This window comes from Eutrigla gurnardus (genome assembly GCF_963514095.1).
Source record: "Eutrigla gurnardus genome assembly, chromosome: 15".
Classification (NCBI taxonomy): domain Eukaryota; kingdom Metazoa; phylum Chordata; class Actinopteri; order Perciformes; family Triglidae; genus Eutrigla; species Eutrigla gurnardus.
The window spans coordinates 22,224,975-22,252,305 of NC_139938.1; the positions used below are offsets into that span (position 1 = coordinate 22,224,975).

Genomic DNA, 27,331 nt, shown 5'->3' on the forward strand with positions numbered 1-27,331 from the left:
CCTTTAAGAAAATAAAAGGAGAAAAAAAAAGATTTTATTTACTCATTATTTAACACTATTCCACATCCTCCATCATATTAATTTGATCTTTCTGATTGTAGTTAGCAACTACGTGCAGGAAGCCCATGATGCATTGCTGGACTTTAAGCCAACCAAACAGAGGATTAACCAGGACTTTTAGTTTTGGGTGAAAGTGCAGAACTTTTCCCTTCACTTTGATACGTTTCTGTTTTTGTACGGGGGCGTTAATGACTTTTTCAAAAGGGCGACGCATATAAACGTTATGGTTTGGTGTTAGGGTTAGGGTTAGGGTTACAGTTCCAGCAGAGGAACCGGTAGGAAGCGTGATGGCAGGTGAGCCGAGCTGTGAACTCATCGCCGCCTGTAACGCACATCTCCAAAGCTGTAGTCCAGATGTCCACACATTTTTTCTCTGGAGAAGGAATAAGCGAAATGTGGAAACCGTCATGAGTCAAAAACCAGATGTCCACCTGACTGCATCCTTACAGGTGGAGTAATACTGACCCCGGCGTGACCCCTTTGACCCCTGTAGGAAAATGTCAAACAGTTTAAGACTATTTATGGAAGACTTTCTTGAACTTTTGATGAATCTGACATCCTGGACGTAGAACAAAAGGGGGAAAATCATACACTTTAGAGATAATGCAGTTATTACAGGTTACTTTTACGCATCAGAAACTAACCAATCACAGCTTTTTTTTAAATTGTTTATGACATGACGGTATTTATATGTTATTCTCCGAGTGACACACACAGCTGTGCGGCTATGATTTGCAGAGCGGGGGCAGGAGGTGAGAGGAGGAGGAGGAGGAGGAGGAGGAGGAGGAGGGGGGTGTTAGCGCAATAACCAACAAGGAAACCACTTTCAGCTTTACTCCTGCGCCGCCTGGCTGGCCCGCGGCCAGGTTTCTCCAGAGAGGGTTGGCTCCCCCCTTTCTCCTCTCCTCCCTTCTTTCTCTCCCAAACCCACATACGCACTCCCTCCCTCTCCCTCTCTCTCCCTCTCTCTCTCTCTCTCTCTCTAAATCTCAAAGCAACAGGCGAGAAGAAGGAAGAGCGACAAAGGCGAGGGCAGCTTTTTCTAAAACAGCAGAAACGAGGGCAACGAGAAAACTTCTGGAGGATGTCAAACGTGTCGCTTTTTGAGACGGATCACTCGGACGCGCGAGGGAAGTAATTTTTTTTCTCCCCCTTAAGAAGAAAACAGGAGTGAGGACGCGCTCCCCCCCCTCCTCCTCCTCCTCCGCCGCCGTATGAGACGTCAAAACTCTGCCTCGGTTTGAAACCAACAAATAAAGCGCGTTTCTGTTTGGATGTCCCCGTGTCTGTGTGGAGGGCAGTGAAGGATGCCAGGATGCCCACTCTGATCTCCCATCTGCTCGTCATCTGGCTGAGCGTCCACAGGCTGGTGTGGTGCACGGAGCGCTCCTCCGCGCGGGAGCGCTTCAAGGTGGTCATCGCGCCGCACATCTGCAAGCGGAGCTGCCTGAACGGCCAGTGTCAGTATACCTGCGAGCAGGGCAACAACACCACGCTGATCGCGGAGAACGGCCGCGCGGCCGACACGCTCATCGGGCAGGGCTTCAGGGTCGGTGAGTGGAAACGCAGATGAAGCTCTACTTTTCTCCTCCTCCTCCACCTCCGCAGCGGCGTTTTTGGAGGGGCGAGGAAGGGCCTGCTGCTCTTAAATGGACTTTTTTTTTTAGCATCTGTAAATATATGAATAGCCAGACTAACTTTCACACATTCACACAGTATTTATTGGGGAAGAGCTGCCATGAAAGTTCATAAAATGCTTAAAATGGGCCCCATTGTGTAGCTTAATATCATTACAGTGGTGAGGGGGAAAAGTAGGCCTATTAGTCAGTTATGATTGAGTGAAAGTGATAGCTTTTACCCCATTAAAATGAAAAAGTCCTGCATTGAAATTCTTATAGAATTAGCAGAAACGTGTATTCAAGCATCAAGAGTGAAAGTACTCATAATGCAGATCGATCCCTCTCAGTGTCCTTCAGAAAATGCTGATAAAGTTAAGCTTAGGTACTTAAATCTAACAATGCAACAAATTTCGTGATCTTTATAAAAGCTTTACCTCCAAAGTAACTTATAACTGTCAGATCAGCTCAGGGAAGTTGAGTTGAACAGCACAAATTGTAGTTGATTCAAATCAAATGTCTTCTAAAGTTGAAATAATCTAATGGAGTACAAGTACTGTATGGTATAATGGTATAAGTGATGAATTCAGGCCTTTATTCCCTTAAAAAGACGCCATCTTCTTCATGGCTTACATCCATTTGACACCAGCTATGAATTCATGTCATTAACATGGGTACAAACTCTGCCCCTGGATAAATTCGATGGCGAATAGGAGGGCCGGGTTTCCCCTCCACCGCCGTTGGAAAATGTTCCCCGTATTACGCTTTAATTGCTGAGGCACGGCTCGTTACATGGCGTGTAAATGGGCTCTAAGATCAGTGTCTGGTTGGCACGAGTGGAGCCTTTTTCTGCGTTGTATCAGATCAGCTGTGGTGAGACGTGGAGCCTCGCGGTCTAACGTCAGTCTCCCGGCCCAGAACTGGGTTTCCCTGGCACTGGATTCTCTCACTCGGTGTAGCCCATGAGATGCTAGTAAACAAGGCGTGAATGGATCGTCTGAGTTGTTGAGCTGCGATGAACAAGAAAGGAGCCTTAGCTTCTCCGTGACATATTTGTGTACCTTCTCCCCCTTTCACCAAAAATGATATAAAGCCCATATTAAACAGCAGCTGTGTGTCAGCGCCGGTATACTGTGATGAAGCAGCATTTCTGTTGACATCACAACCATCTCCCTTTCTCTTCATGTTTTGCAACAAATATAGCAACTCGACTGAGACGCTTGTCAAAACTCATATCCGTCTACCTTCAAACCCTTTTTTCTCCTACATTCTTATATAGTCCAGAGTTGACCGCCTGCACTGGATACGTAACATTTTGGAATTTCAAAGGAGAAGCTAAGAAGCCTTTTTTCCAATGACGAAATCAGTAAGAATGAATCAGTTATTGCCCGTTAGCTTGCAGAGAAGATTGTAGTAGGTCATGCAGTTGGAGCCTTTCCAGCTGTTTTCATTGGTTCGTCCATGTGGAAGTAAGCAGGCTGGATTTAATCGAGGTCAAGTGGATCCTGCTTGTGTTGTTCCTCCTTGACACCATTCGGTGCTCCAGAGTCAGAGGTTTGGTTCGGCCACCCATCCTCCCCCCCTTTCTCCCCCCTCCACATTTTCTTTGAGGTTTCGGAGCTTCTGCGTCAAATAAAAAAGGCCTTTTTTAGATTCCTGCGATGCGTCATGCTGCTTCACATGGTCTGCATAGTGAAGCTCCACGGTCACCTGCGTTTCACAGGCAGGAGGATCTGAAAAAGAGCTGCACGAGGTTTTTTTTTGTTTTTTTTTCCTGCTCGGAGAGGAGACGTGTGCTGTTCGGTGTGAGGGCTGGAATGTGGTGTGGACAAGTGGAAATTTCTCTCTCCTGTGTTAAAACGGCCGTGGCTGTAGCAGCAACAATATGAAGACTTTTTCCATATTTGAGCTGCTGTGACGTCGGCGCAGCGTTGTTTTCCTCAAAAGAAATGAGGGGCAGGAAAACCTTTCAGTGAGTGTGCTTTAATATGTCCAAGGATTAGTGAAGGTCAGTTAAGTGATTGGGAAACGGTCAGGGTTTAGTGGTGATCTGGGCCTTTGACAAAGTTTCTTATATGACATGATAGTGACTGAAAGCCCGGGATAGGAAACGGGGGACTTTGCTTTATAAATGGTCGCCTCTGAAAACATATTTTTTTATATAACAGCGTGTCGACGGGATCAGAAATAAACGTAACCCTTAAATTTAAGTTGGATGGATGATCTCCCCGGGGTTAAACAGCCGTAGAGCAAAATATGGAACAGGACAGGTTTGGCAGACGTTTGTTGTTTCGACATTGTTCACTTTATCCGACCAGCTGTCCAAAAAAACCCAACGCATTCTGGTTAGAGTGATATGAAACAGAGGAAAACAAGCAAATCCCAGATTTAAGGCTGGATGCTATTTTTAGCCATGCTAGCCGTGTGGCTCTGCGGATGGCGAGTGTCTGTCTTTAGGTCAGTCCGCCTCTTTGATCCAGACATTCATGGTACCCAGAGGATGGATCTTAATGCCTTTGGCGACCCCCTGGCCTTTCATCGAGCTCCACCGTGAGGTTTACGTTTGTGGTTTCTATTAAAATAACTTTGTTACTATTGGATGGATTGCCATAAATCATATGAGACAGACATTCATCATCCCCTCAGGATGAATTGTATGACTTTTTCGCTGGAAAATAGTTCTCCAGAGACGAGATTTATGACCCCAAAAAATAAAACAAATCAGCTGGCAGCTCTTTTACACTTTCTATTGAAGAGAGCATAGAACAAAAGAAGCAATTTAACTTACAGTGCTGTTTAATATAAAGTGCATACATCCGAGCTGAGCTCTTGTGTAATTCGTATACTTTGTCATGAATAAAAACATCTCTGCAATGACGGTAAAATATGCCACATGTGCTCCGGTCCCATGTTTACAGGGAATCCACACTAATATATTTTTATTTCACTGTGCACTTCCTTAAACCAATGAAAGCATGGAAACTTGAAAGCCTCCCAGGAACGTTGGCAGACAGAAAAACAGCCTGATATTCCTTATTCTTGGTACCTCCCGTATGCACCTCGTCGTCGGGGTCTGTGGGGGTGCAGGCGTCTTTATAGTTCATGTCTTCATCTTGATGCCTGTGAGAATGTGTGCGAGCTCCAGTTGTAAATCACAATAACTGTAAACACCTCGGATGAACCTCTGCATGCTCATCCCATTGCAGGCCCTCGTCCATGTCTCCGTTGAACCCGAACCTGTTTACCGGCAGATGGAGACTGTCTTTGTAATTATCTCCATGTGTTTGGCTGAGAAAATGTCCAGCGGATGACTTATTATTAGATTTTTTTCATCGTCAGCACTTGAAAGCTTGATGTACATGGCAGGCTACGGGGTGCTTCTCTGCTTCCCCTTGGGGACCGGGTGTTTTTGTCTATGCATGGTCCTATATCACACACTTCTGCTACTTGTAGAGTTATATTTCAAAGTATTTCAAAGTAAAGGGGTGGCAAACAAATGAGTACACAATCCTTGGTTGTGCGTTTTCGTCCAATTTGTTTTTCTTGCCGTTGCTAGCGCAGAGGCATCCCATCTATCAGGCCTGCTGACAGCAGCTGCTTGGCTCCCAGGCAGCCTCTTCTGCATCTCCTCTTCATCTTCTCTAGATTCTCATCTTCTTCTGGAATAACTGAAAGCAAAGGGGCCTCACGTGGCACAGGAAGCGTTCTTATCATATCCCCTTCTTGGCTCAGCCCCCCCTAAAATGGGCATCATGAGAAGTGGATATGGCTATTTCAGGATTTCCCATGTGGTTCTTTATTTAGAGTAAAGCGACAGTAGTAGCCCTGTGGTTTGTTTTGGTTTTCTCTTGGCATTTATGTCAGAGGTCCATGGGAGCCTGAAAACCAAGACAAGTCAGACAAATACATTAGACACAGCCAGCTCTGCTGTCTGTCTATTTTAGGAGGTGAGTTTATTTTACCTTTCGGAGCCCTCTCTTCCCCACACACAGCTTCTTTCTCTCGTGCCAGACTTCGGAGGAGGCGGTCTGACACGGGCGACCAAAAAACCTGCAGCACTCCGTGTTTTTGCCACAGGTTGGACCGAACTCAGAGCCGGGCGCTCACACCTGCGCGTTCATGTGATGATTATGAAAAGCTTCTCCTTTTTGATCATATCACACTCATCATGCCTACTGGCGAGCCCATCATGACCTCTTTACAAGGGTGTGTTTTAATATTTATGGATGCACATTCTGTCACCTCTCCCTGTCTATTTATGCATCTCGGGGAAAATAACACACAAGTTATTTGTGGTCTGCCGTTCTCGTTAACCTTTTACCGCTGTTTTACAAGTGGGGACACGATGTGGACGGACTTTAAATCCCACGAAAGGTTACATCAATATGAAATGTACTGTTATATACTGTGTTTAGATTATCCTGTTCACAAGTAAACCTCGCTGTTAAAAGGGTGAAATGCTGGAGGGATTGCACCAGAGAACGATTCCATGTGATCTGAGCAGGAGTTTCCTGTGAAATCAGAACCCTCCATGTCATCACTTTCTGCAAAAAAAAGGAGAAAAAAAAGCCAGCTCTGCTGGGCAGTTTATAAATGAAAGCAGCTCAGCAAATTAGGTTCTGAAAACAAAGCCGCAATTAGATGTTATTTCTCACGTCACAAGGGAACAGTGTGTATATTTGCATGTGTGTTTGGTGCTCAAGGGCAGTGCACTGAACCCAGCTCAAACAAACAGCCTTCTTTGCCATCTTTAACACTCTCCTCCCATTTGCTAAGCGAGGGGGGGAAACGGAGCAGTTATTTAAAGCCGTGCGGAGGAATGCGAGAGCTCGGGACTGCACCCTCACCGTGCGGGACCCTGTAGCTGCAGCGATTAGCCAGGGTAAACAGAATAACACGGGCCTCTGCCAGCGCCGCCTTTGCCCCCGTGGCCTGAGAGTGCACGGCCTGCAGGCGTTAGCTGCCACGCGCTCCGCCGCTGCGTGCTGAGTAACCCGCGGGACGGCTATCTGACATAATCTCAGCAGAGCACCGTCAGCACTCCTCTACCTGCCGGCCCACGGGTCCCTGTAGCTTTTTAGTCACTCGTTAGATGACATCATCCCTTTCTGTGCCAAGATCCTGTCTGACTCTCCTGACTCTCTTTCCACAAACGTCTCTGCCAGGGGTGGGGGTGGGGGTTACGCTGGACCGGTGCCCATCCCAGAGCTATGGAAACCATGCTGCATATTTCTAAAATCACACTTGCGAACCCTCCTCACTCGGGGTCGTGATCTTCCCCGATGATGGCTGCTGTTCCTCAGGAGTCTGCTCATCGTCGAGGGGTTAACAAACCGTTGTTTTAGGAGTACTGTGAGAGGTAACTCATGCCTTTGGTGCCGGTGGAGGATACTGGCTAAACAGCACCATTGTTTGGATAGCCGAGGGGGGGGTGGTTGGAGTGCAGAGGGTTCTTGCAGTGGGAGGAGGAATGCGTACGCAGGTTTGTGTTTTCAAAAGGCAGTGATTATGTCATTTACTCCCAGCGTCTGGCTCGGCTGCAGGAGTCTGACCCACATCGTGTGTCACTCTTTCGCACTCGGTGTGGTATGCGGTCTCACAGTGCCAGTCGATTGGTAGGCGTATTTGGGGATGTGGTTTCCTGCTTTGGAGCTGATGGTTAAGGGAAGCACGTCACATGATCATAGCTATTCTCTATTTAAACATTGGCTCCAGAGGCAACTGTGTTTACTGTTTGTGGGACCCATTGTTGTCTAGTCATGGTTCCTTCGGGTCATTAAAGACGCCGTTGGATAGCAGTGACATGCTATATTGAGGAATACTCAAATATATTAGATTGAATTCAACTTTTGACAGTGATATTTAACCGTGTGTGTAATGTGGAAGGGTCACTTATAGCCCCGTTAGTCCTGTGCAGCTTTCCTCCTTCGTGCCTCCCTATCAGCTGCTATGATCTGCATCTCGTTCCATGACTTCCAGCCTGCCTCTTCTCATTCTTTCTCAACTCTGCGCCTCCCTTTTTTGTTCTTCCTCCTCTTCTCATTTTCCCTTCTGGCGCGCAGGTCATCGCTGTGTTGCAGTTGTTGTTGTTTGGTATGCAGCTTTGGCTGCTTTTAACGCATTGTTTTTAGTTTTCCAAGCTGATCATTGACAGCGGTTGAGCCAGTTTCAACAAACAAACTCAAGAAAAGTTTGGGTTTGTGTAACATTCCCAGCAAATAGCCCTCTTTTTTTTTATAAACCTGTATAAACACTTGAGTTGGGGCTTTAAAGAGGATTATGTGTAAGACTTCTCCTTGGTCAGGAGGAGTGACTTCCTGTATTCTCTGCTGGTTGCCTGGCAACCTCCCGACTAGACGTGTGATATGATGATGATGATGATGATGACTAATTACTGATCCAGCAAAATGTTGCAATAGTAAATATTTTCAGACGCATTATATCAAAATAGGAGTCTACATCGGCAGTATGTATCATAATAGAGTGATGCAATAATACTTTGCATTTTTGCACTTCTGCATTTTCTTCTGCAACATAAAAAAGCTCAGTAAACATTTATCCTGTGAAGTTTGAAGCACGCTTCAAAAACCATAAAAGTGGAGTTAATTTGTGAAGATTATCCTGCTGAACAAAATGTGTTTGTCTCATAAACGTGTTTGCCACGAGTTATTTCCTGCGATAATCCAAAATCCAATGGAAAAATCCCATTGGCTTTTTGTCGAGGGAACCAGTGCGACGGTAACTTCCGGGGTTGGCCACCAGCAGTACGTCGTCCCTGCAGCACGTTTTTAACATTATACCAAAATGAAAAACCAGTTGAGACGAGACTCACTGCGGTATGATGAACGCATGTTGACCAAGAAGTCTCGTGACGTGGATTTCAGACTGAGACTGAATCATAGTGAAAGTGACTCATTCTGCAGGATTTTGGCATCTGATTCCTGCAGACTGGTTTAATTGCTAGTTGTGATTCCAGCCGAATACGAATGTGTTCAAAAGAAAGGCAGCGCTTCGGCCTTTGTAGCGTCTGCATGCTGGGAGATGATGTCTGCAGAAACTTTGAGTTCAGTGGGCTTAGGAGCTTTGGAACTGTGGTTTGCGGGGCTGTAATTTGTTGTTTTTGTGCTGGGAGGGGTGCGGCTGCGGCTGTAAGGACGTTGTGGAGGGAGGGGGCTGAAGATGCGTCACCTCCAGACAGACAGACAGGCAGACAGACAGGAGTGAGTGGGTGGGTGGGTGGGTGGCCACAGGGCACTTAGAGGGCAACTTTACCTCCTTTTGGTCTCTTTCTTTCCTTTCTATTTGTCATTACACACATACACAGTGCATGCCTGTACAGACTAGTATAATTCCCCCAATACCAGTTATTACTTTGTGTTTTTATGGACATACATGGTGTCTTTTTGGCCTACGAGGCTCTCTTACTTAGCAGTTGAGGAATGCACAGTATGTTTTTCTTTAAAGGGGGAAAGGAGAAAAGTGTCCTGGAATCACAATCATCCCACCGAAACATCGCATTATTTTTGACTTTTATTCTCCACCTATATGTTTTTTGCTTCATTCCCTCGCTGTCCCAGATATATGATCTGCAGTGTATGACAAAGATATCTTCCTTCCAGTATCTCATGCTGAGAGGAGATCTGTCTTTCTCCTCATGGTGTGAATGATGACATTATGAAGAAGGAGCTCTCACTCATATGTCACATGAAACACTCTAACGAGAAGACAAAGACTTGCCCCCCCCCCCCCTCTTTTTGTCTCGTTTTTCACTTCGGTTCGCTCTTCTAGTTGGAGCGAGTGCTGCATGGGAAAATTATACGCTTCATGGCCGTCTTGGAACGTACCTGCAAGCTGACGTTCAATATTAAATTAGGTTTCAGAGCCATGACAGCAAAAAGCATGAAGTCAGTGTTCTCTTAGCTGCCTGGATCCATATATGGTCAAATACATTTAATGGAAGTACCGCGTGTCTTCATTCAAATCGTTAATTGCAGTTATTGAATCCCAACTTTGTCTACATTTCATACGAGATGAATCATCTTTGAACGTGCTCCTGAAATTCTTCTCAACTTCCTCTTATTTTCTGTGGAAAATAAGGTTCGTAACACAACTCCTCACCGTTCAGGCTGCTCACATTTATTCAGGGCAAATACCTCGTAGGCTGCGTTTTGATTTTTAATAACACACCACGTCTCGCCTCAGGAATGTGAGATCCTTAATGACGAAGGCGTGGCACCAAACAACAAAAACGGAGGCTGTCTCCGAGAAGCCAAGCTAACTGATGAGCGATTTTCGCATCATAAATCCTGCTAACGAACTCCGAGGTGATGATTTAAAGGGAAAGTCCGCCTGGAAAGTACAAAAAAAAAGATCATTATGATCTCAACTTTTTAAAAGCGTTTTCTCCTTTCGGGTATGCAATGTGGAGCGGCGGCCCGACCGCAGCGACACGCTCAGACGTACAGGATCTGCAGAAGCCATTAGCGAACACGGCTTGAGTTTAAACGAAGGGGGCAGATGGGGAAGGAGGACAGCCACTGTATGTTGTTATAACATACAAATGATTCAGTCCTCCTGGAGCGCTGAGGACAACCAGACGTCAGACAGCTCATTTGAACGGGATCCAAAGAAAATCAGGATAATCCCGGCATGTAGCAGCGGTCATACCACCTGTTGAGAGCTCTGGTTTGATGGAAAACATGTTATTTTCTTTGATTGAAAACATGCTAGTTGAAAGTCACATAAGTCACAATAAAAGTAAGTTGAATTAGTCTCTGGAGCAGCTTGCTCAAACAGTAAATCCCATCCACGAGCCTCATACTGCATAAAGACGATTAGAGTTTATTACAGTTGCAGCTGCGTATTGTTCTTCATTGTCATCACGCCGGGTTCATTTCGCAGACGGGGCTCGTTCTCACCCGACTCCACCCATGAAATAGTTCTCAGAATCTGGAATATGAATCCCCCTCCCTTTTCTTTTGTGTTCACTACTGTGCCACTGACCCTGACTGTGGGACGTCAGCCTCATTCAGACACCCTCCCAGCCAGACGGGGCCTCAGTACCAGACTTTCCCCTCCAGTATGCCGTCTCTCCGGTCTCTGCGGGTTTAGATTGTGTAATCACGTTTGGAAAGAGGTCCTTTTCCCTGCGTTTCTGTGTCTGCGATCCTAATTTCAAACCCCCGCATCTTTCCCAGTTTCCCCTCGTTCTAAATCCAGTGCCGAGATGTAACCGGAGCCGTGGAAACCAGAGGTCTTGCGCTGGGTTTTCTGGTCGTCGTGAGTCTGTGCCGCTCACCTTCTTTCCCCTGCCGTGCCTGAGCCTTCCAGCTCGTTGTGCGTGTTGCTGCCTGCTCTCAGTCCTCGTAGTTACAGGCCACTGTCACATGGTGTTAGCTGGTGGAAGGCTGCTTCTGAAGCATCCATCTTGCTTCAGATTAAACTTTTTTTTTTTGTAACACCACTTGTCGGGGGTTTCGTTGAGGTCCTTTAATTTTTCTGCCAGACTTTCACTATGTGAGGATGTTCCTGCTGTGTTTAAAGTGATCTAGTCCCGCAATTACGCCACAGCCCAGACTCCCTGGCAGTCCACGTCTAATTACTGCCATGTGTGCACACTTGGCCCGGCAGCGAAGAGGCCTCTCCTCCTCTCCTCTCCTCTCCTTCTCTCCTCTCTCCTCTCCTCCTCTCCTCTCCTCTCCTCCTCTCCTCTCCTCTCCTTCTCTCCTCTCCTCTGTCGTATCCTCTCCTCTCCTCTCCTCTCCTCTCCTATGTCGTATCCTCTCCTCCTTTCCTCCTCTCTCCTCTCCTCTCTTCCTCATCTATTCCTCTCCTCCTCTCCTCTCCTCTGTCGTATCCTCTCCTCTCCTCTCCTCTCCTCCTCTCCTCTCCTCTGTCGTATCCTCTCCTCCCCTCTCCTCCTTTCCTCCTCTCTCCTCTCCTCTCTTCCTCCTCTCCTCCTCTCCTCTCCTCTCTTCCTCCTCTCCTCCTCTCCTCTCCTCTCCTCTCCTTCTCTCCCCGTCTTTCAGCACTGTTTGATCTGCTACAACGGTGGTGTCGGGGGCTTGGGGAAGTTTTCTCTCTGTTCCCCTATTTATCTTTGGTCCAAAATACAGTGCAAAAAAGAAAAATATACACATATTAATGAACTTTATAGCCGGCTCTGCCAAACTAGCCATCTGGCTGACGCGGAAGAATAAAACTCAGGGTGCCGGCTGCTTGGAGCCAGGGTCGGTCCTGAAGGGTCAGCTAAAAGCCAGACTGAGGGCTGATTTTGATTTCTACAAAATGACGGACAATGTGTCGGTTTTCAAAAAGATATGGACTGTTGGGGAGGTTTTATGCTCTGTGGGGGAGGATGAGGAGTTGATCTTACATTTTTGACCAAGAAAGGTTTCATGACAGTGTTTGGTTTTTGTTGTTGTTTTGTCATTGTTGCAATGTAAGTCCTGCAGTAGTGCAATAAAGGGACTTGAAAAACCAAAAACCTTCTCTCCTCTCCTCCTCTCCTCTCCTCCTCCCCTCTCCTCCTTTCCTCCTCTCTCCTCTCCTCTCCTCTCCTCCTCCCCTCTCCTCCTTTCCTCCTCTCTCCTCTCCTCTCCTCCTCATCTCTTCCTCTCCTCTCCTCCTCTCCTCCTCTCCTCCTCTCCTCCTCTCCTTTCCTCCTCTCCTCTCTCCTCTCCTCTCCTCTCCTCTCCTCTGTCGTATCCTCTCCTCCCCTCTCCTTTCCTCCTCTCTCCTCTCCTCTCCTCCTCATCTCTTCCTCTCCTCTCCTCCTCTCCCTTCCTCTCCTTCTCCTCTCATCCTCCTCTCCTCTCCTCCTTTCCTCCTCTCCTTTCCTCCTCTCCTCCTCTCCTCTCCTCTCCTCTCCTCTCCTCCTCATCTCTTCATCTCCTCTCCCTTCCTCTCCTTCTCCTCTCATCCTCCTCTCCTCTCCTCTCTCCTCCTCACTGCTTTATTATTAATGATCAGAATTGTACTATCAATCGAGTATTTGATTAATTGTTTTAGCTTTAATTGGATATTCATGGATGTATTTTGTTCTTGAGTTCTTCTGGATGTTTGTTTGTGTTCAGATGTTAGTTTTGGCTGCTGTGACTGAATGACTGAGTGTAAGGAGTGCAAACGTTTACTGTTACTTCATTAGCGCTGACAGCATTGTTTGCTTTTCAGTTCTCCCTGAATTCAATACTTCCTTGCCGTTTTCCCCACAGACCTGCCCTCTCTCTCTCTCTCTCTCTCTCTCTCTCTCTCTCTCTCTCTCTCTCTCTCTCTCTCTCTCTCTCTCTCTCTCTCTCTCTCTCCCTCTCTCTCTCTTTCCTCGGATTGTTCTACTGTGGGAATTTTGAAAACAACTGGACTCAACATAAACACAATGGGAGACCCAATAAAACCGCAGTGAGCACGGTATATGCCATGAATCTCTCCGCAGCGAGCAGCTTTCCCATAGACTTCAAGAGCTTTCCCATATGTCAGAATAAAGCTGTTGAGCAGATCGATGACTTTACCTGCCTTCCCTGCTCAGCGGCTGCTGGAGGGACCTGTGAGCCCGTCGGGTTGATGGGACTTTTACAGCGGTGCGGCTCAAAGTGAATATTTTACGTCGCCCTGCTCATTGCCTCCAACCTCTCCGTCCGCCAGCAGTATTTAGGTGACATCACACTAAATCATCAGGCTCAGTCTGTCGCAGAGGTGATCCAAAGGGAACCATTCGGGTCTGATGCGACTCATGAATAACTCCTTTCTGTTTTTGTTTCTATCATTACTTGCTTAGTGCTTTTCCCCCCTCTTCCTCTCCTCTGCTGTGATTCAGAGCCGTGAACTGTTGACCCCTCGGTATGACAACAACTCTCCCTCTGTGTCCTGCAGTGGTGTGTCCCCTGACGTGCATGAATGGAGGAGTATGCAGCTCCAGGAAGCACTGCCTGTGCCTGCCTGGCTTCACCGGTCGGCTCTGCCAGTTTCCACTCCACCAGACGCAGCAGGCTCAGGCGGCGCGAGGCAACAAGCAGCCCGTCTACCCCATGGCTCTGAAGCCAGAAGGCCAGAAACTAGTGGAGCAACTAAGCATCGGGCGCACTCAGCTGACGCAGACGCACTCTGTTTTCACCCTCCCCATGTCGCACTCGTCCGAAGGTATCCATCAATCACACCTTACAGCTCATGCAGAGACGTTTCGCATCATCTCGTTTTGGAAAATCGACATATTTGTGGTGCATTCTTGTTCTTTTTTGGTCTGTTTTCAGTGCAGTTCAACGTACGCGTCCACCACACTCCGGACACCTCCGTAGTCATTCAACCTCTCGACCAATCAGAGGTCAAGACTCCTCACAAGACGGGGCCGCGCCCGATCCCCTCCAGACACAAACCGAAGGGCCGCTGCTTCCAGGAGACCACGCCCAAACAAGCCGTGAGTTCTACGCCGACAATCCTCCACGTTTCTGTTGTTTTTGTAATTTAACTCGATGACATTTCTCCGTCTCGTCTCGCTTCAGTGCAACAGCACCCCGCTTCCTGTTTTGACCAATCAGGAGGACTGCTGTGGCAGCGTGGGGAATTCATGGGGACAGAACAAGTGTTACCAGTGCCCCAAACTACCGAGTGAGTTGTGCTTCAAGAAATCTCTCTCCGTCTTATTTTCAAGCTGCTCTGATGCACTTCTTCCTAGCGTTTGGATTTATTCATATGTGAAATAGTTTTTCTCAAAGTCGTTCTTGTTGGATTTTTATCCGATCTACATCTTGTGTGTTCCTAGGGAAGAAAAACGATTATTTATTGAGCCAAAAACGTCAAGCATTCCCTGCAATTTATCCCTTCCACCTTGTGAAATTATGGTCCTGGATTAAAAACAATCGTTTCATACCTCCTATAAAAAAAGCAGTTTAAATGGGTACATGAAAGTTAGCGGTGAGGTGGGGGGTAGGGAGTGTGTGAGCAGATGGGAAGGCAAAAAAAAAACGGAAGAAAATACGGGAATTCCACGGTGAGACAGAAAAGGAGAATGTGGAAAAATAACCCTCTACTTCAGCGTGCTCCTCTGGGCCGGCCCAGCGCAGCACTGTCATCACATCGCTACAGATTCAAGTTCAAGAAAATCTTGGCCACTCACGTTTTTTCCACTCTGCCATTATTCCGTCTCTCACTTCTGACTCAGACAAAGCTGCCTTTGACTAAACCTGATACCGTACGTCTGGTTAGTCTTTAGTCAGCTGGATTGCTGCCCAGAGCGCTATCTGTTTTGTTACATTCACATCCATTTAGAAGCGCCTCGGTTCTTTTAATGAAAACGGCAGATGTGAGCTGTGATCTTTCCCCTCTTTTTCATTGCGCTCTCAAAATGTTTGTGTGAGTTCAGTCTTCCCACAGCTCTCTAATAAAAGGCCGACATGTTTTTACTCCCTCTTAGAAAGAAGAACATTTTTCTGTGCTCATTTAGGGTGAGAATAGGAACGAGAATAAAGCGTTGTGCGTTCAGACCTCATGAAAGACTTTTCTATTCCGCGACAACAAGCTACACTTCATCAAAAGGCCTCGTAAAAACCGTCATTAGGAACCAAGAAAAGAGTTTGTCCGATCGTAAAATCAGGCCAAAGTGTTAAAGAAGTAGTTTGACGTTTTGGGGAAAGCCCCTGAATTCTCTCTCTGGGTGAAGAGTTAACTGGAAACATCGATGACACCCTCGTATATAAAATGTTCTCATTTAACTCGACTGCACTTCTCAGAATATCAACTATCTTGTCAAAGTTGGCTGCAGTTTCTTCCACACTGTAAAAGCATCATTGCCAAAAATAGAACCGCCTCTACAATGTGAACGCACACAATGAAGTATGTTGTTGTTTTTATTTACTTTGTTTTAGACCAACACTAAGAGCGTATGCCGTCTATTTCACTCTCCCAGGATGCTTTGCTTTAAGCTGAGCAAATAAAGAGAATATATGATCAGTGGTCATTAAGAGACGTTTCCTTTTACAGGTTGAAAATAGCATCTAGTTATTATTAATATTTTCCTTAATTTGGTCGTTTTTGACTATAATACGGGTCCCTTTAAATGATCCAGGAGATAGTTTTTGCTGCGTTGAGTAATTTAATACTAATATCCTGCTCTATATAGACTCCCATGATGGGACTGTGACTGTATCCTAGCAACATATTTAACACACAAGGACTACTGAGTGGCATCACCCAAGAATAAACAGCTGTAACAAACAACCACCATCGCAGCATGTTCATTTATTGTAGTGAATGTAATTAAAAGGGAAAAAAACCAACAAATTATTATTTTATTATATTTGATTTCACTTTAGAAAAGTTACAGTTAATTGTGCAAAATGTAAATACATACCTCTTGCATACACATTTCAACTTTTATCTAGTGTTTAAAAGTTAACATAAAGAATAGAATAGAATACATTAGAATGTTAAAATGAAGCGGCTGTGAGATATGATATTTAATGAACCTCTGGGGTCTGTGGGGATGAGGGTTAGTCTCTTCAGGATGTGGGTCCTCCCAGTAAACCAGGTCTTGGCTGCCCAGTAACAGCGCTAGAACACAGGTAGGGCCGGCCCTCCTCCGGCTTTAGGTCTGCAGCGCTGCAGCTATTTTTAAAGTAAATGATTGGGTAGAGCTTTTCCCGTTTTATTCTGGTCGGTGTCATCCACCCTCTCATTCCACAAACACTATTTCAGTCGTGCTTTTTTCACCTTTCCGCCTGTTGCCGTGTCTCCTCCTCCCTCAGACGCTTCAGTGAAACACACCATTGTGGAAGACTACGGCTCCACGTGTCCGCAAGGCTATAAGAGATTCAACAGCACTCACTGTCAAGGTAACGCAAGCAGGATTCAGCTTTTAACAAGTACAGCGCTCAGCTCGCTTCCCGTGATAAAGCAGTATATCAAATGAATCTCTTCCTTCTTTACACGCCACCTCCGGACCGTGCAGATATCAACGAGTGCTCCATGCAGGGCGTCTGTCAGAACGGAGACTGTCTGAACACTCTGGGCAGCTTCAAATGTTCCTGCAAGGCCGGCTTTTTGTTTGACAGGAATCGATGCGTTGGTGAGTGAGAGGTTTTCTCTCTCTTTGAACACGCTGCTGAATTTCAGGATGTTTTAATCCCAAAATCTCGTCTCCTCCGTCAGAGTCTCAGGCCGAGCAGGCTCAGTGCTTCCTGATAGCGTCGGCGGCGCGGGGCTGCGAGCACGCGCTGCCCACCCACCTCACCCAGGAGATGTGCTGCTGCACGGTGGGCAAAGCCTGGGGCGGCAACTGTGAGCGATGTCCTCAGGACGGCACAGGTGAGTGGACACGGCAGAGAGGAGCAGCTGCAGGCCAGAACATGTCCTGGTTAGATGCAGGAAACGAAACCATAGTAACCCCGGCGTGTTAAACTATAATAATCATATTATCATATTACATTAAAATATGTACATGTGTAGTGAATGTGCTCTATAAATAAGGGCTGGTTAATATCTGTGTTTGTCTTCAAATACAATGTTATTCAAAGGGAATTTTGACACCTGGATTCACGGCTGAACCGATTAGAATGTGGTGGTCAAAGGTCAAGGTCACTGTGACCTCACAGCCGGACTCAGGAATGAAGATTTGAGATTTAGGTGTTCAGAGGCCACCAGAGAAAACATGGATTTAGCCATAACTCAATAATTCATATGCTAACTCTTAAAATGGTGATGAAATGCTGACATGGCAGACTGTGTGGCAGCAATTCTAGTTTTTTTTTTACAATAACAATAGATCCCAGGACGTAATCAGTGCTTCCACATTTCAAAAGCCAAAAGCTGGAATTGTTTTAAACTGGCTGCATGTGTTTTGCAAGATTCTTCACTCTACAAAAGTGAAATAAAGTAACGGTGAATTCCTCTTCCCTCTCCATGTGGTGCTCAGTGGCCTTCAGTAAGATCTGCCCTGCTGGGAGAGGATACCTCCTCCAAAATATAAGAGAGACCGTGGCCTTCCCTCCCATTATCCTCCCCCACAAGCCCGACAAGGAGGGTGAGTCTGTGAATACGCTTCACATCAGGAGTTCTGCAACATCCCTAATGCTCTCATATTCCTGCTTTGTGCGGATCATGTGAATCCACCGTCGTAACGCCTCGCTATCTCTTCTCCTTTCAGACCCAAAGTGGCCGGTAAGACATTAGTTCTGCTCTTTATAATGAAGTAACACACTTTGTTTGCTGTTGCGAAATCCGACTATGTCTTTCAATCAGGAGAGGCCTCCAGAGACGGTGACTGCAGGGCAACAATCCCCCACTAGCACCAGCAGTCGTCGTGTGCCTGGTAAACTGACCTCTAACCCCACAGATTCATACTCCATAACCTGATTGCTACTTTATGGATCGGCTGTCACCATGACGGGGGAAACTGCTAGTGCAGAGAAATGTTTCCCATGTGTGGTGAAGACACAAATATCAGGACTAAAGTTCAACATGTCATATTTCCTCCTCAAGTCTGTCCACTTCATCTCTCTTCTGTTGGATCCGCAGTTGTTAAACCCACCCCTCCAACAATCATCCGAATGACCCCAGACAATGACCCCCTCGAAACACAGACAAAAGTCTTGCGTGAGTTCCCTGCAAAACTGACTCAAACATCTATGCTGCTTTCACCTTCTAGAGAGTTCCTTGTGTAAAAGGCTGGTTCATGTCTCATGGAAGAACCCAGCTCTCCACATTCCCCAGTAAGAGAAGATATTGTGGGGAGATTTGGGTCCACCGCTCCACCAATGACATGTTGACTTTCTCCATGTGACAAACAGAACTTACGACAGCATGCGACACACAGAGATCGAGTGTTAGCTTTAACACCGAGCTAAATCTAGTCAGACGCATGCTCCTTTAATGCTTACCTGACACTTTGGGACACTTTGCATGTCGTGTGCATTCAACCATGGAGCATGAACCAGCCTCAAGGCTCTGTTCAACTCTTCCTGTTTTATGGAAGCAAGTGTTGCTGTAACTTTTGTGTTTGTCTGGGCAATATATTGATATTATATTGATATAATAATATGGTGTGGACAGTAAAGGAATGTCATGTTCTGAACTTGGATATTGTCATATTTTATTTTATTTAAATCACCCAGCCCAGAAAGAAAGAAAAAAAAAACATTTCTAAATGAGTGTATCTTTGGGCTGTTGGATTATTACTTCTGACAGACACATATAAACATATGCATATGTGTGTGTGTGTGTGTGTGTGTGTGTATATATATTGATTCCTGTGTTCCCTCCGTGCAGCAGAGATGGATGAATGCAGACTCAGCAGTAACATTTGTGGTCACGGAGAGTGTGAGAACAGCCTGAACGGCCACATCTGTCACTGTCACCCCGGCTACCACCTCAACCCGCAGCGGAACATCTGTGAGGGTAAGAAGAGGAGGCGGTGATGGACGGAGACAAGGAGCTGCTTCTGAATGTTCTTATGCGTGGCCGTTCCCTGGCGAACCTGCATCACAAGTCTGGGGGGGGCGGAGTTTGAAAGATGTGGACTTTTACTAGTCAGCTCGTGTGCTAATGGAAGATACGGTTGAGTTGCATTATGGGAAAAGTATGATCCAGTGTTAAATAGGCCTGAACACAACAAGGGACTAAAAGTTGGGATAAAATTGAATTATTATGATTATCTTTGATTCTGAGGTTTTTAACAGTAAACATGGAAGAAACACAAACTACATTTAAACACCATTTCATTTAGAATGAAAGATTTGTACAAACAGGTTTTGTTTATGGGTTTATTAAGCAACATTTGAAAGGATGTCAGCCATAAAAGACATTTCTGCTCAAACAGACATATTTATTTATAGTCGAGTGAAGACATTATGTCTTCCAGGAGTGGAATAAATGGATTTGAAAGGTGTAGTTGTCGTATGTCTGGGAAGATCTAGTACACGACACGTACCTGATCCCTTACAGAACATCGTTAGGACACTTGGTGAGAAACATTATCATCACGTGTCGTCATTGTTTTCCCTCCTGACGTCCAGATAATAATAAATGTGACTCGGAGCCGTGCGGCCACGGCAGAGGCCTCTGCATCAACGTGGAGGGAGGCTACAAATGTCACTGTCGTCAGGGCTACAAAAACATGGTGCAGCACGGGAGACTCAAGTGTGTCGGTAAGTCCGGGTGAGTCATCTCCATGTTAAAAATGGGCTTCTTTTTTTTCCTGCATTGGCTCCATCGTTTGTGTCTTGCAGATGTGAACGAGTGCTCCAAGCAGGACATCTGTGGGGTCGGAGGTCAGTGTGTGAACCTGCCCGGCTCTTATAAATGTGAATGTCACAGCGGCTTCAGGAGCAAGTCTCACCGTCACCCGGCCTGCGAAGGTACAACGACACTGATAGTTATGACGGTGTGGGTATTACTGCACAGGAGACACAGCGCTTATTATAGGCGTGTCACAGTAACCTGCATGTGTGTTTATGACTCGTTCTTTTAAACCGCAGTCATGTGACACGTCTGTTCCATTCTTCCAGACGTGAACGAGTGCCTGAACCCCGACACTTGTCCCACTGAGCAGTGTGAGAACACCCCGGGCTCCTTTGAGTGTGTTCCCTGCTTGACTGGTCACGAGGCGCACGCCGGCACCTGCTATGGTGAGTCCAGCGCTGCCGAACAGCAAAGTTCAGCACTTATGCACAGATTTCTGCCAAAATGAGGGCGTTCGCATGTCGAGAATTCAAGAAAATAAACCTGCTCCTTTAGGGATCAAGTGTGTCGGGCACATCTTTGACCAAGCTGCTGTAGAAAAAAACCCTATAGCTAAAAATATTATGTCATGATTGATGTGACATAACTCAGGATTATTCATATTTGACTGTAACTGACCTTCTTCATCCGTCTCCTACACGTTCTGCAGACATCAATGAGTGTCAGAAGCCTGGCATCTGTCCCAACGGCCGCTGTGAGAACCTTCCCGGGACGTACCGCTGTCTCTGCAACGAGGGGTTCCTCCCATCTTCAGACAGCAAAGGCTGCAGCGGTGAGTAACGCTTCCCGAACCCTTACGCCACATCACCACGAAGGCGAAGGAAGTTGGTAAAAAAAGCTGAGTGACTTTGGAAGGAGGGATTCTTATTCACTGAAGGAGTTATTTCGGCATGTTTTCCCTTCTCCTGAAACAGACATCGACGAGTGCGAGGACGTCCGGCTGTGTGCTTACGGCCACTGCATCAACACAGAAGGCTCCTTCCAGTGCCAGTGCCGCCCGGGATACCAGCGCACACAGGAAGGCAGCCACTGCGAAGGCATGTGTTTGGTTTTTTTTCCACTAATCGCATATTGAAACTACTTTTTTTTAATCTTCACTCGATAACTAATCAGCGCTGGACCGTCTCAATGAAGTGTGACTTGGGTTGGGATTGGTTTTGACCAGTTCATTAGTCCTGCCCCCCGCATGCTTCGCATTCCTACATTGTTTCTGTTTCCTTCCCTTCAGATATCAACGAGTGTGAGAGGCCATCGAACTGTCAGAGGGGCCGCTGCATCAACAACATGGGCTCGTACCACTGCGAGTGCCAGGCGGGCTACACGCTGGTCGGAGGCAGGAGGTGCCACGGTCTGTCGCTTTAAGTCTTTATGGTCGAACCTTTGTCAGAACACAGCTGTCTGTCATTTTGCCTGTGACTAGTCACTAACTAACAAGCCGGAGGTGGTAAAAGCTGTTAAAACCTATTGGTTTGGATTGAAAGACTCAGAGCAGCATGTGTGATTCTCCCTTTCAGACATAGACGAATGTGCCGTGGACAGAAGTCTCTGCCAGCCCTTCGGCTCGTGTGAGAACAGACCGGGCTCGTACGAGTGTTCCTGCAATCACGGTTTTGTCCCCTCGGAGGACAAACACAGCTGTGAAGGTAAGCCGGCTCTGATTCCTCCTGCTTTACTGTCAGCCCACATTTATCCCAGAGCTTAGACCAGGCCTGAACATTTGATCCCCGTCTGTCCCAAAACCTCAAACATGTCCGCTCAAAACACTCTGAAGGCCTGGAAGCCACACCATTATACTTATTGTGAATATATTATAAAAACAAATATGAACCAAGTCACAAACGTAACTGAAATCCAATGAAAGGCTAGTTTACGGAGCCCCTTTGAGACCCGGTCCAACGTTCCCCTGTTTGCTCCTGCAGCCGTTCGCATGCAGATGGATGAGAAGAAGGAGTGCTACCTGAACCTGGACGACACGGTGTTCTGCGACAGCGTCCTGGCCACCAACGTCACCAAGCAGGAGTGCTGCTGCTCCATCGGTGTGGGATGGGGAGACCACTGTGAGATCTACCCCTGCCCCGTCTCCCAGTCAGGTACATTTACATTACAGTGCAAACACACATTCTTTAACGCGATTAAATCATGGATTAATCAGAAGATCAGCTGTTTAAATCCCTCCAAACCTCCATGTAGGAACATGTTTGAGTTGTCGGAGAACTAGAAAGGCACTATTCTTTTAAAAAAAATCTTTTTTATTTATGATGCAAATAGTGCATCATTTTTTAATCAATTTCAACTTGAAATCTGGATTAAATCTAGTTTAGTTAAACTATTGGACCTAATCTTAGATTGCTGTTGTAGCGTGTGTGCAGGGTTGCACCAAATATATGGTTTAAACAACGATGATGGAAGTTAATTGTCATTTATCAGAGTTATTGAGACGATACTGCATGCATCTGGGTGACGGTGAATGGTTTATGGTCTTGTCATATTCTGTATTTTACTGTTTATTTCTCATATCTCTGCCTGGTCCTCTCCACCCAGCCGAGTTCCACTTCCTGTGTCCGAATGGGCAAGGCCTCTACTATGATGAAGGACTGCTGTACAGCCTGCCTGTCTACCACGGTAGATACGATACACCTTGGGTCACAATATTCACACACAGTGATAAAATGTTCCTGCATTTGCACCGAAATTCTGTGTAAATATAAAAAAGAAATACACCCTGAGTGCCTTTGTATTTGTACTCGTCGTTCTCATGACAACTTCCATGTCTGCAGATATCGATGAGTGTTCTTTGTTTGCTGATGAAATCTGCAAGAAGGGTCGCTGTGAGAACACGCAGCCGGGCTACGAGTGCTACTGTCAGCAGGGCTTCTACTACGACGGAAACCTTCTCGAGTGCATCGGTGAGTGCTCGGATACAAACCGTTGAATGGCATCTAAGAAAACGTCCTGTAGGAATGCTTCATGACGGATGACCTTTCTGGTCACGTGTTCTCTCCCTTCAGATGTGAACGAATGCCACGACGAGTCTCTGTGCACCAACGGTCGCTGCGTCAACACCGAAGGGTCCTTCTACTGCAACTGTAACCGGCCCTGGACTCCACACACCAACAAAAACAAGTGTGTGATCGCAACAGTAGCAGGTGAGCGAGGAAGAAGAGGTTATGGGCAGTTACCCAGCTCCCCCCAGGAGGAATTGACTCGAGTCGTCGCGTTTATTTCGGTCTGCAGATGTGAACGAGTGTGAGGTTCCAGGCAACTGTAAAAACGGCCACTGTGTGGACACCCCGGGGTCCTACTACTGCATCTGCTCTCCGCCCTGGACCCTGGCCACCGACCGGAACAGCTGTGTGACTCCTGAGGAGCAGGCTGGTGAGTGCAGACCGTGTGTGCAACCGCAGTTTATTCCAGAATAAGTAAATAGATCAACCTGTTGGCTCTCTTGTGGGAGGCGACACTGATTTGATGAAAGTGTGACTCAACAGAGGCGAGAATAGACGGCGAGGTTTACATATTAACAACATTTTAAATCAAGGTGTGTGTTCCAGTGCCCAGACAAATAACACATAAGATATAAATGTAGACTTGTCATGTGATGTGTTGCTTGTTTATGTAGCTCAGTGCTCGTTTGTTTAAGCCATAATAAACATATAGATATTATAAAGAGTAGTAAAGTAGTCTATAACCTTATATTGCTGCTTTTTGTCTGAATTGCCCCCAAAAAAAGACTATTTTATCCTTCGAGGACAAATCTACATTTACTTCTGTAAGGGAACACTCTTAAAATTCTTAAGTGCCCACTTTGTTCCAAATAACACATCAGGGTGTGATGTTTGCTGGCGTCTATGTTTGGAAACGAGAGTGAAAAAAAGGGAGTGGTCCTTGTAATTGTTCCAAAATCACCCTAATGCCAGAGATCTGAAATGATAGCAGTAGCTTCAGACAGGCTAAACTGACTGAGTGCCAACATGGAGGTAACTTCCCCCCTTTAAACGCATACCAGACTCTTGTTCGTCAGCTTTTAGGCTAGTGACACCCTGTTTTATTTCATTTAAGCGTCAAGAAAAAATAGATGCCAAAAAGAAAGCAAAGATAAGAAACTTCACTCTGGCCGACATGGCGGTATCGTTTGTCTCTGCAGATAAAAATATTCCTCAGCGAAGTGTTGCTGGAACCAAGCTTCCTGTTTTAACCTGCACCCTTTTTGCAGCTATCGCAGTGACGTTGCATGTTTCCTCGAGACCCGACTGCAGTGTTTACGCATGACGAAGCTCATATAGTCATAAGCAGGACGTTGCATGGAAAATATAAACAGAAAGCTATTATTTATTGCAGGATTGTTGTACTGACTCTCATGATGCAGCACAAGTTTTTTCTACAGACTAAGAGCTGGCCCCAAGCAGATGTTCATACTGTAACCAGTGTCTGTGGTGCCCTTTGCAGATGTGAATGAGTGCCAGGACCCCTCGTACTGTAAGAATGGGAGGTGTGAGAACACGCCCGGCTCCTTTCACTGTTTTTGCGACCCTCCCCTCACCTTCAGTGCAGCGCTGAAACAGTGCGTCTACGACGGTGGGTAACAAATCAGCGTCGGCTCAACTGAGCATGACCGATCAAAATGAGTTTGGGCTTACCTCGACATCTGCCGCTCATGTTGGTCTTTGCCTCCCGAATTTGTGTCGCATCTGGCCTGTACTGGCTTCATGTTTCCCCTCTTACCAACTTTATAGAGACAGTTTCCCATTCTTTGGAGCGATGCCACTTTGTGTATTAAAACTACATGAACAAATATCAATATCCAGCATGTCCAGTGTGAGAACAAAAGTGATTGCTCTTGACTTTTTCTCTCTGCATGTCTGGTTTTCCAGAAACCATTTATGTCTGTTATAGATGATAACATTGATTTGTTTAAGACATTTAGTGGAGAATGGCCTGAGCTCACTAGTGATCATCTTGCATGTAAGATGTAATTCTTTTCATGTTTCCGACTGGCATTTCTACAGAGTAATGAATGTCTCTAATATGGCTGGTTGAACATTTGTATTTAATGCAACAGGAGTGTTTTAAGTGTGGCTCATTGTAACCATCACACCAGCAAAATGACATTGATTGCTGTAATATTCCACAAGGAAGGAGCTTTAATCTCAATCCGTGTCAGCATATCTTAATCATCGATGCAACACATTCAGCTCTATTTTAATAATTTCAAGTTTATGAATATTTTATTCTATTAAAGCATAATAGCTTCCACGTGCCATGACCAGATCTCAGGAAAACAGGCTGTAGGCTACACAGGTACCCGCCGTATTAAGGGGCGGACTACTTTCCGAATGCTCAGATAGACTCCCGACGTCCGTTACCCCCCAACGATCGCGTCTACAGAATAAGTAGTTGGGTGCATTACGTGCACTTACTTCAGCTCTCATAATACATGTTAGATTTATTAAGATATTATTATGACCAACATCCATCATCTTTAAGTAGATGATGGTCCGAGCCAAATACTGCATGTTTTGAAGCTTTCTTTTGGGTTCCCACATAACGAACACACCCGAAATATCGTTACGTCCTAAGATTTACAAATTTACATGACGTCTTCCACTGACTTGCATAACACTGTTTTCCTTAGATTAGAATTGTTAAACTACAGTAAACATGACTTTCTTGTCTTTTTTTTTTTTTTTTACCCAGATCGCACTGCAGCCCACAAGGATGTGTGTTTCCTGCAGGTTGACGAGGGCTTGATCTGCAGCGAGCCCAGGAACGGCTTGGTGGTGACCTACTCCGAGTGCTGCTGTCATTACGGCCGCGGCTGGGGGCCCGAGTGTAACACATGTCCACCCAGAAACTCAGGTGAGCAAGCCGAGGACCCCGACTGGCCGCTCGGCTTCGACCCCTTTGCTTGTCGAGTTAAAAAGACGTGTGTTCCTTGTGTTCAGAGATGTTCAGCCGTCTGTGTGAGATGCATCTGGAGACCGAGTCTGATGGGGAGCAGGATTTCCTGGCAGCTTTCGCCAACTACAACCCGGGTAAACCTTTTTCACGATCTTTGTCAATATGCAGTCATACGTCCTTTATACCAACCTTGTTTCCTTCCCTCATTCCCCCCGTTTGACTGTAAAAGGTGACAGTTCAGAGGAGGATTCGGACGAATGCAGCTGTGCAAATGGCCGGTGTGTCCGCTCCTACCTGGGCACCATGTGTGAATGTAACACAGGCTTCCGGCTGGACCACTCACGCACCCGCTGTATAGGTAGGCAAAAAAAATGTTTTTTTTATTATTTATTGCATTTTAAGAAAGATACTGCAGCGTCTGTATTGAGTTACTTTGTATATAGTACTTTTCGTCTCCCTTCCCCAGTTTAACGCTCATCGATTACGTTTATTTTCCAGACATTGATGAGTGTGCGGAACCCGGAGCTCGTGTGAGTCCATGCAAGAACGCTCGCTGCGTGAACACGGCTGGCTCATACAAGTGCTACTGCAAACATGGCTTTGTGGCAACGCGCAGGCCCAACATATGTATCCGACGCAGGACTCGGTAACCTCCGAGCGTCACCCCGTTTATCCTTATCTGCAGTATGCGCACACACACACACTTTCTGTCTCACAGTGTGAACGTGGGACCGTGTGAAGGCAGTGAACCCAAAAACATGTGTTCTCATCAGGAGCCAAATCATATCGATGGCCATATGAAATGTACAAAACATGTCTCATTTCACATTTAAAGAACTAATCAATACAGACAAGGAATATGTTTGTTTGTTTGTTAAACATTTTTGTAATTATTGTTTTTTTTAAAACTGTTTTTTAAGTTTAAACTGTGTTTTTTTTTGTGTCCCACATTGATCTCCCTTGTTGTCTTGATCTCTCATTCTTAATTTGAATCTTCCTCACGCCACCTCTTGTTTCATACGTATTTGTATTTCAAAGACCTGGTATTCTTGTCTACAGCCATTCAATATTTGCCCACTAGAGGAATGCCAAGAGAACTTTTACATATTATGGTGTTCCCCTTTACATTCCCATTTAAGTCCACGTTCTTTCATATTTAATTCTAAATTGACGTCACCTGATATTGTATTTTATAACCACACGTTGTTGAGTTTGTGTTGTTGTACAGTTTGTCCGATGGGTCAACAGCTTCTGTAAGAATGGTCTCTGTCCCACCCCTCGTTATTTGTTGATGTAAAATATGAGAAACCTGAAGTTTTTGTATAAATTGACATGTGCACCTAAGCTAGGTAAAAAAGAGGTAACGCACTTAGCAATGAATATAGTAGGAGTATTTTCTAAATGTAGTTTATTCCGGAAAAACCAAGAAAGTTTCACTTCTGTTGTCATGATTGCTGCATCAAAGTCTGCTGCAACCAAAGACTGTCGAGATGAGAAGAATTTGATTAAATTAAAAAGGTGTCAATCAGTCA

General features: G+C 45.9%; 1 protein-coding gene across 3 annotated transcripts; it reads left to right on the forward strand.

Annotated features, from left to right (window-relative positions):
• The first annotated feature begins 1,068 nt into the window (after window positions 1–1,068).
• On the forward strand, window positions 1,069–27,331 carry ltbp3 (latent transforming growth factor beta binding protein 3). Of its 3 annotated transcripts, XM_084029568.1 has the most exons (29): window positions 1,072–1,613; window positions 13,545–13,811; window positions 13,922–14,085; window positions 14,171–14,276; window positions 16,412–16,498; window positions 16,615–16,731; window positions 16,815–16,970; window positions 17,578–17,685; window positions 17,809–17,822; window positions 17,904–17,973; window positions 18,180–18,257; window positions 18,930–19,058; window positions 19,676–19,807; window positions 19,889–20,017; window positions 20,168–20,287; window positions 20,551–20,673; window positions 20,816–20,938; window positions 21,130–21,249; window positions 21,416–21,544; window positions 21,821–21,991; window positions 22,443–22,523; window positions 22,679–22,807; window positions 22,910–23,047; window positions 23,136–23,276; window positions 24,348–24,476; window positions 25,596–25,757; window positions 25,844–25,933; window positions 26,029–26,157; window positions 26,298–27,331. In XM_084029568.1, exons 1-29 carry the CDS (start codon window positions 1,376–1,378, stop codon window positions 26,447–26,449), a joined length of 3,732 nt encoding a protein of 1,243 aa, XP_083885694.1. In that variant the 5' UTR covers window positions 1,072–1,375; the 3' UTR covers window positions 26,450–27,331. The 3 variants fall into 3 exon arrangements, with proteins under 3 accessions (XP_083885696.1, XP_083885694.1, XP_083885695.1); XM_084029570.1 differs by lacking the exon at window positions 24,348–24,476 and having other exon boundaries at window positions 1,069–1,613; XM_084029569.1 differs by lacking the exon at window positions 18,180–18,257.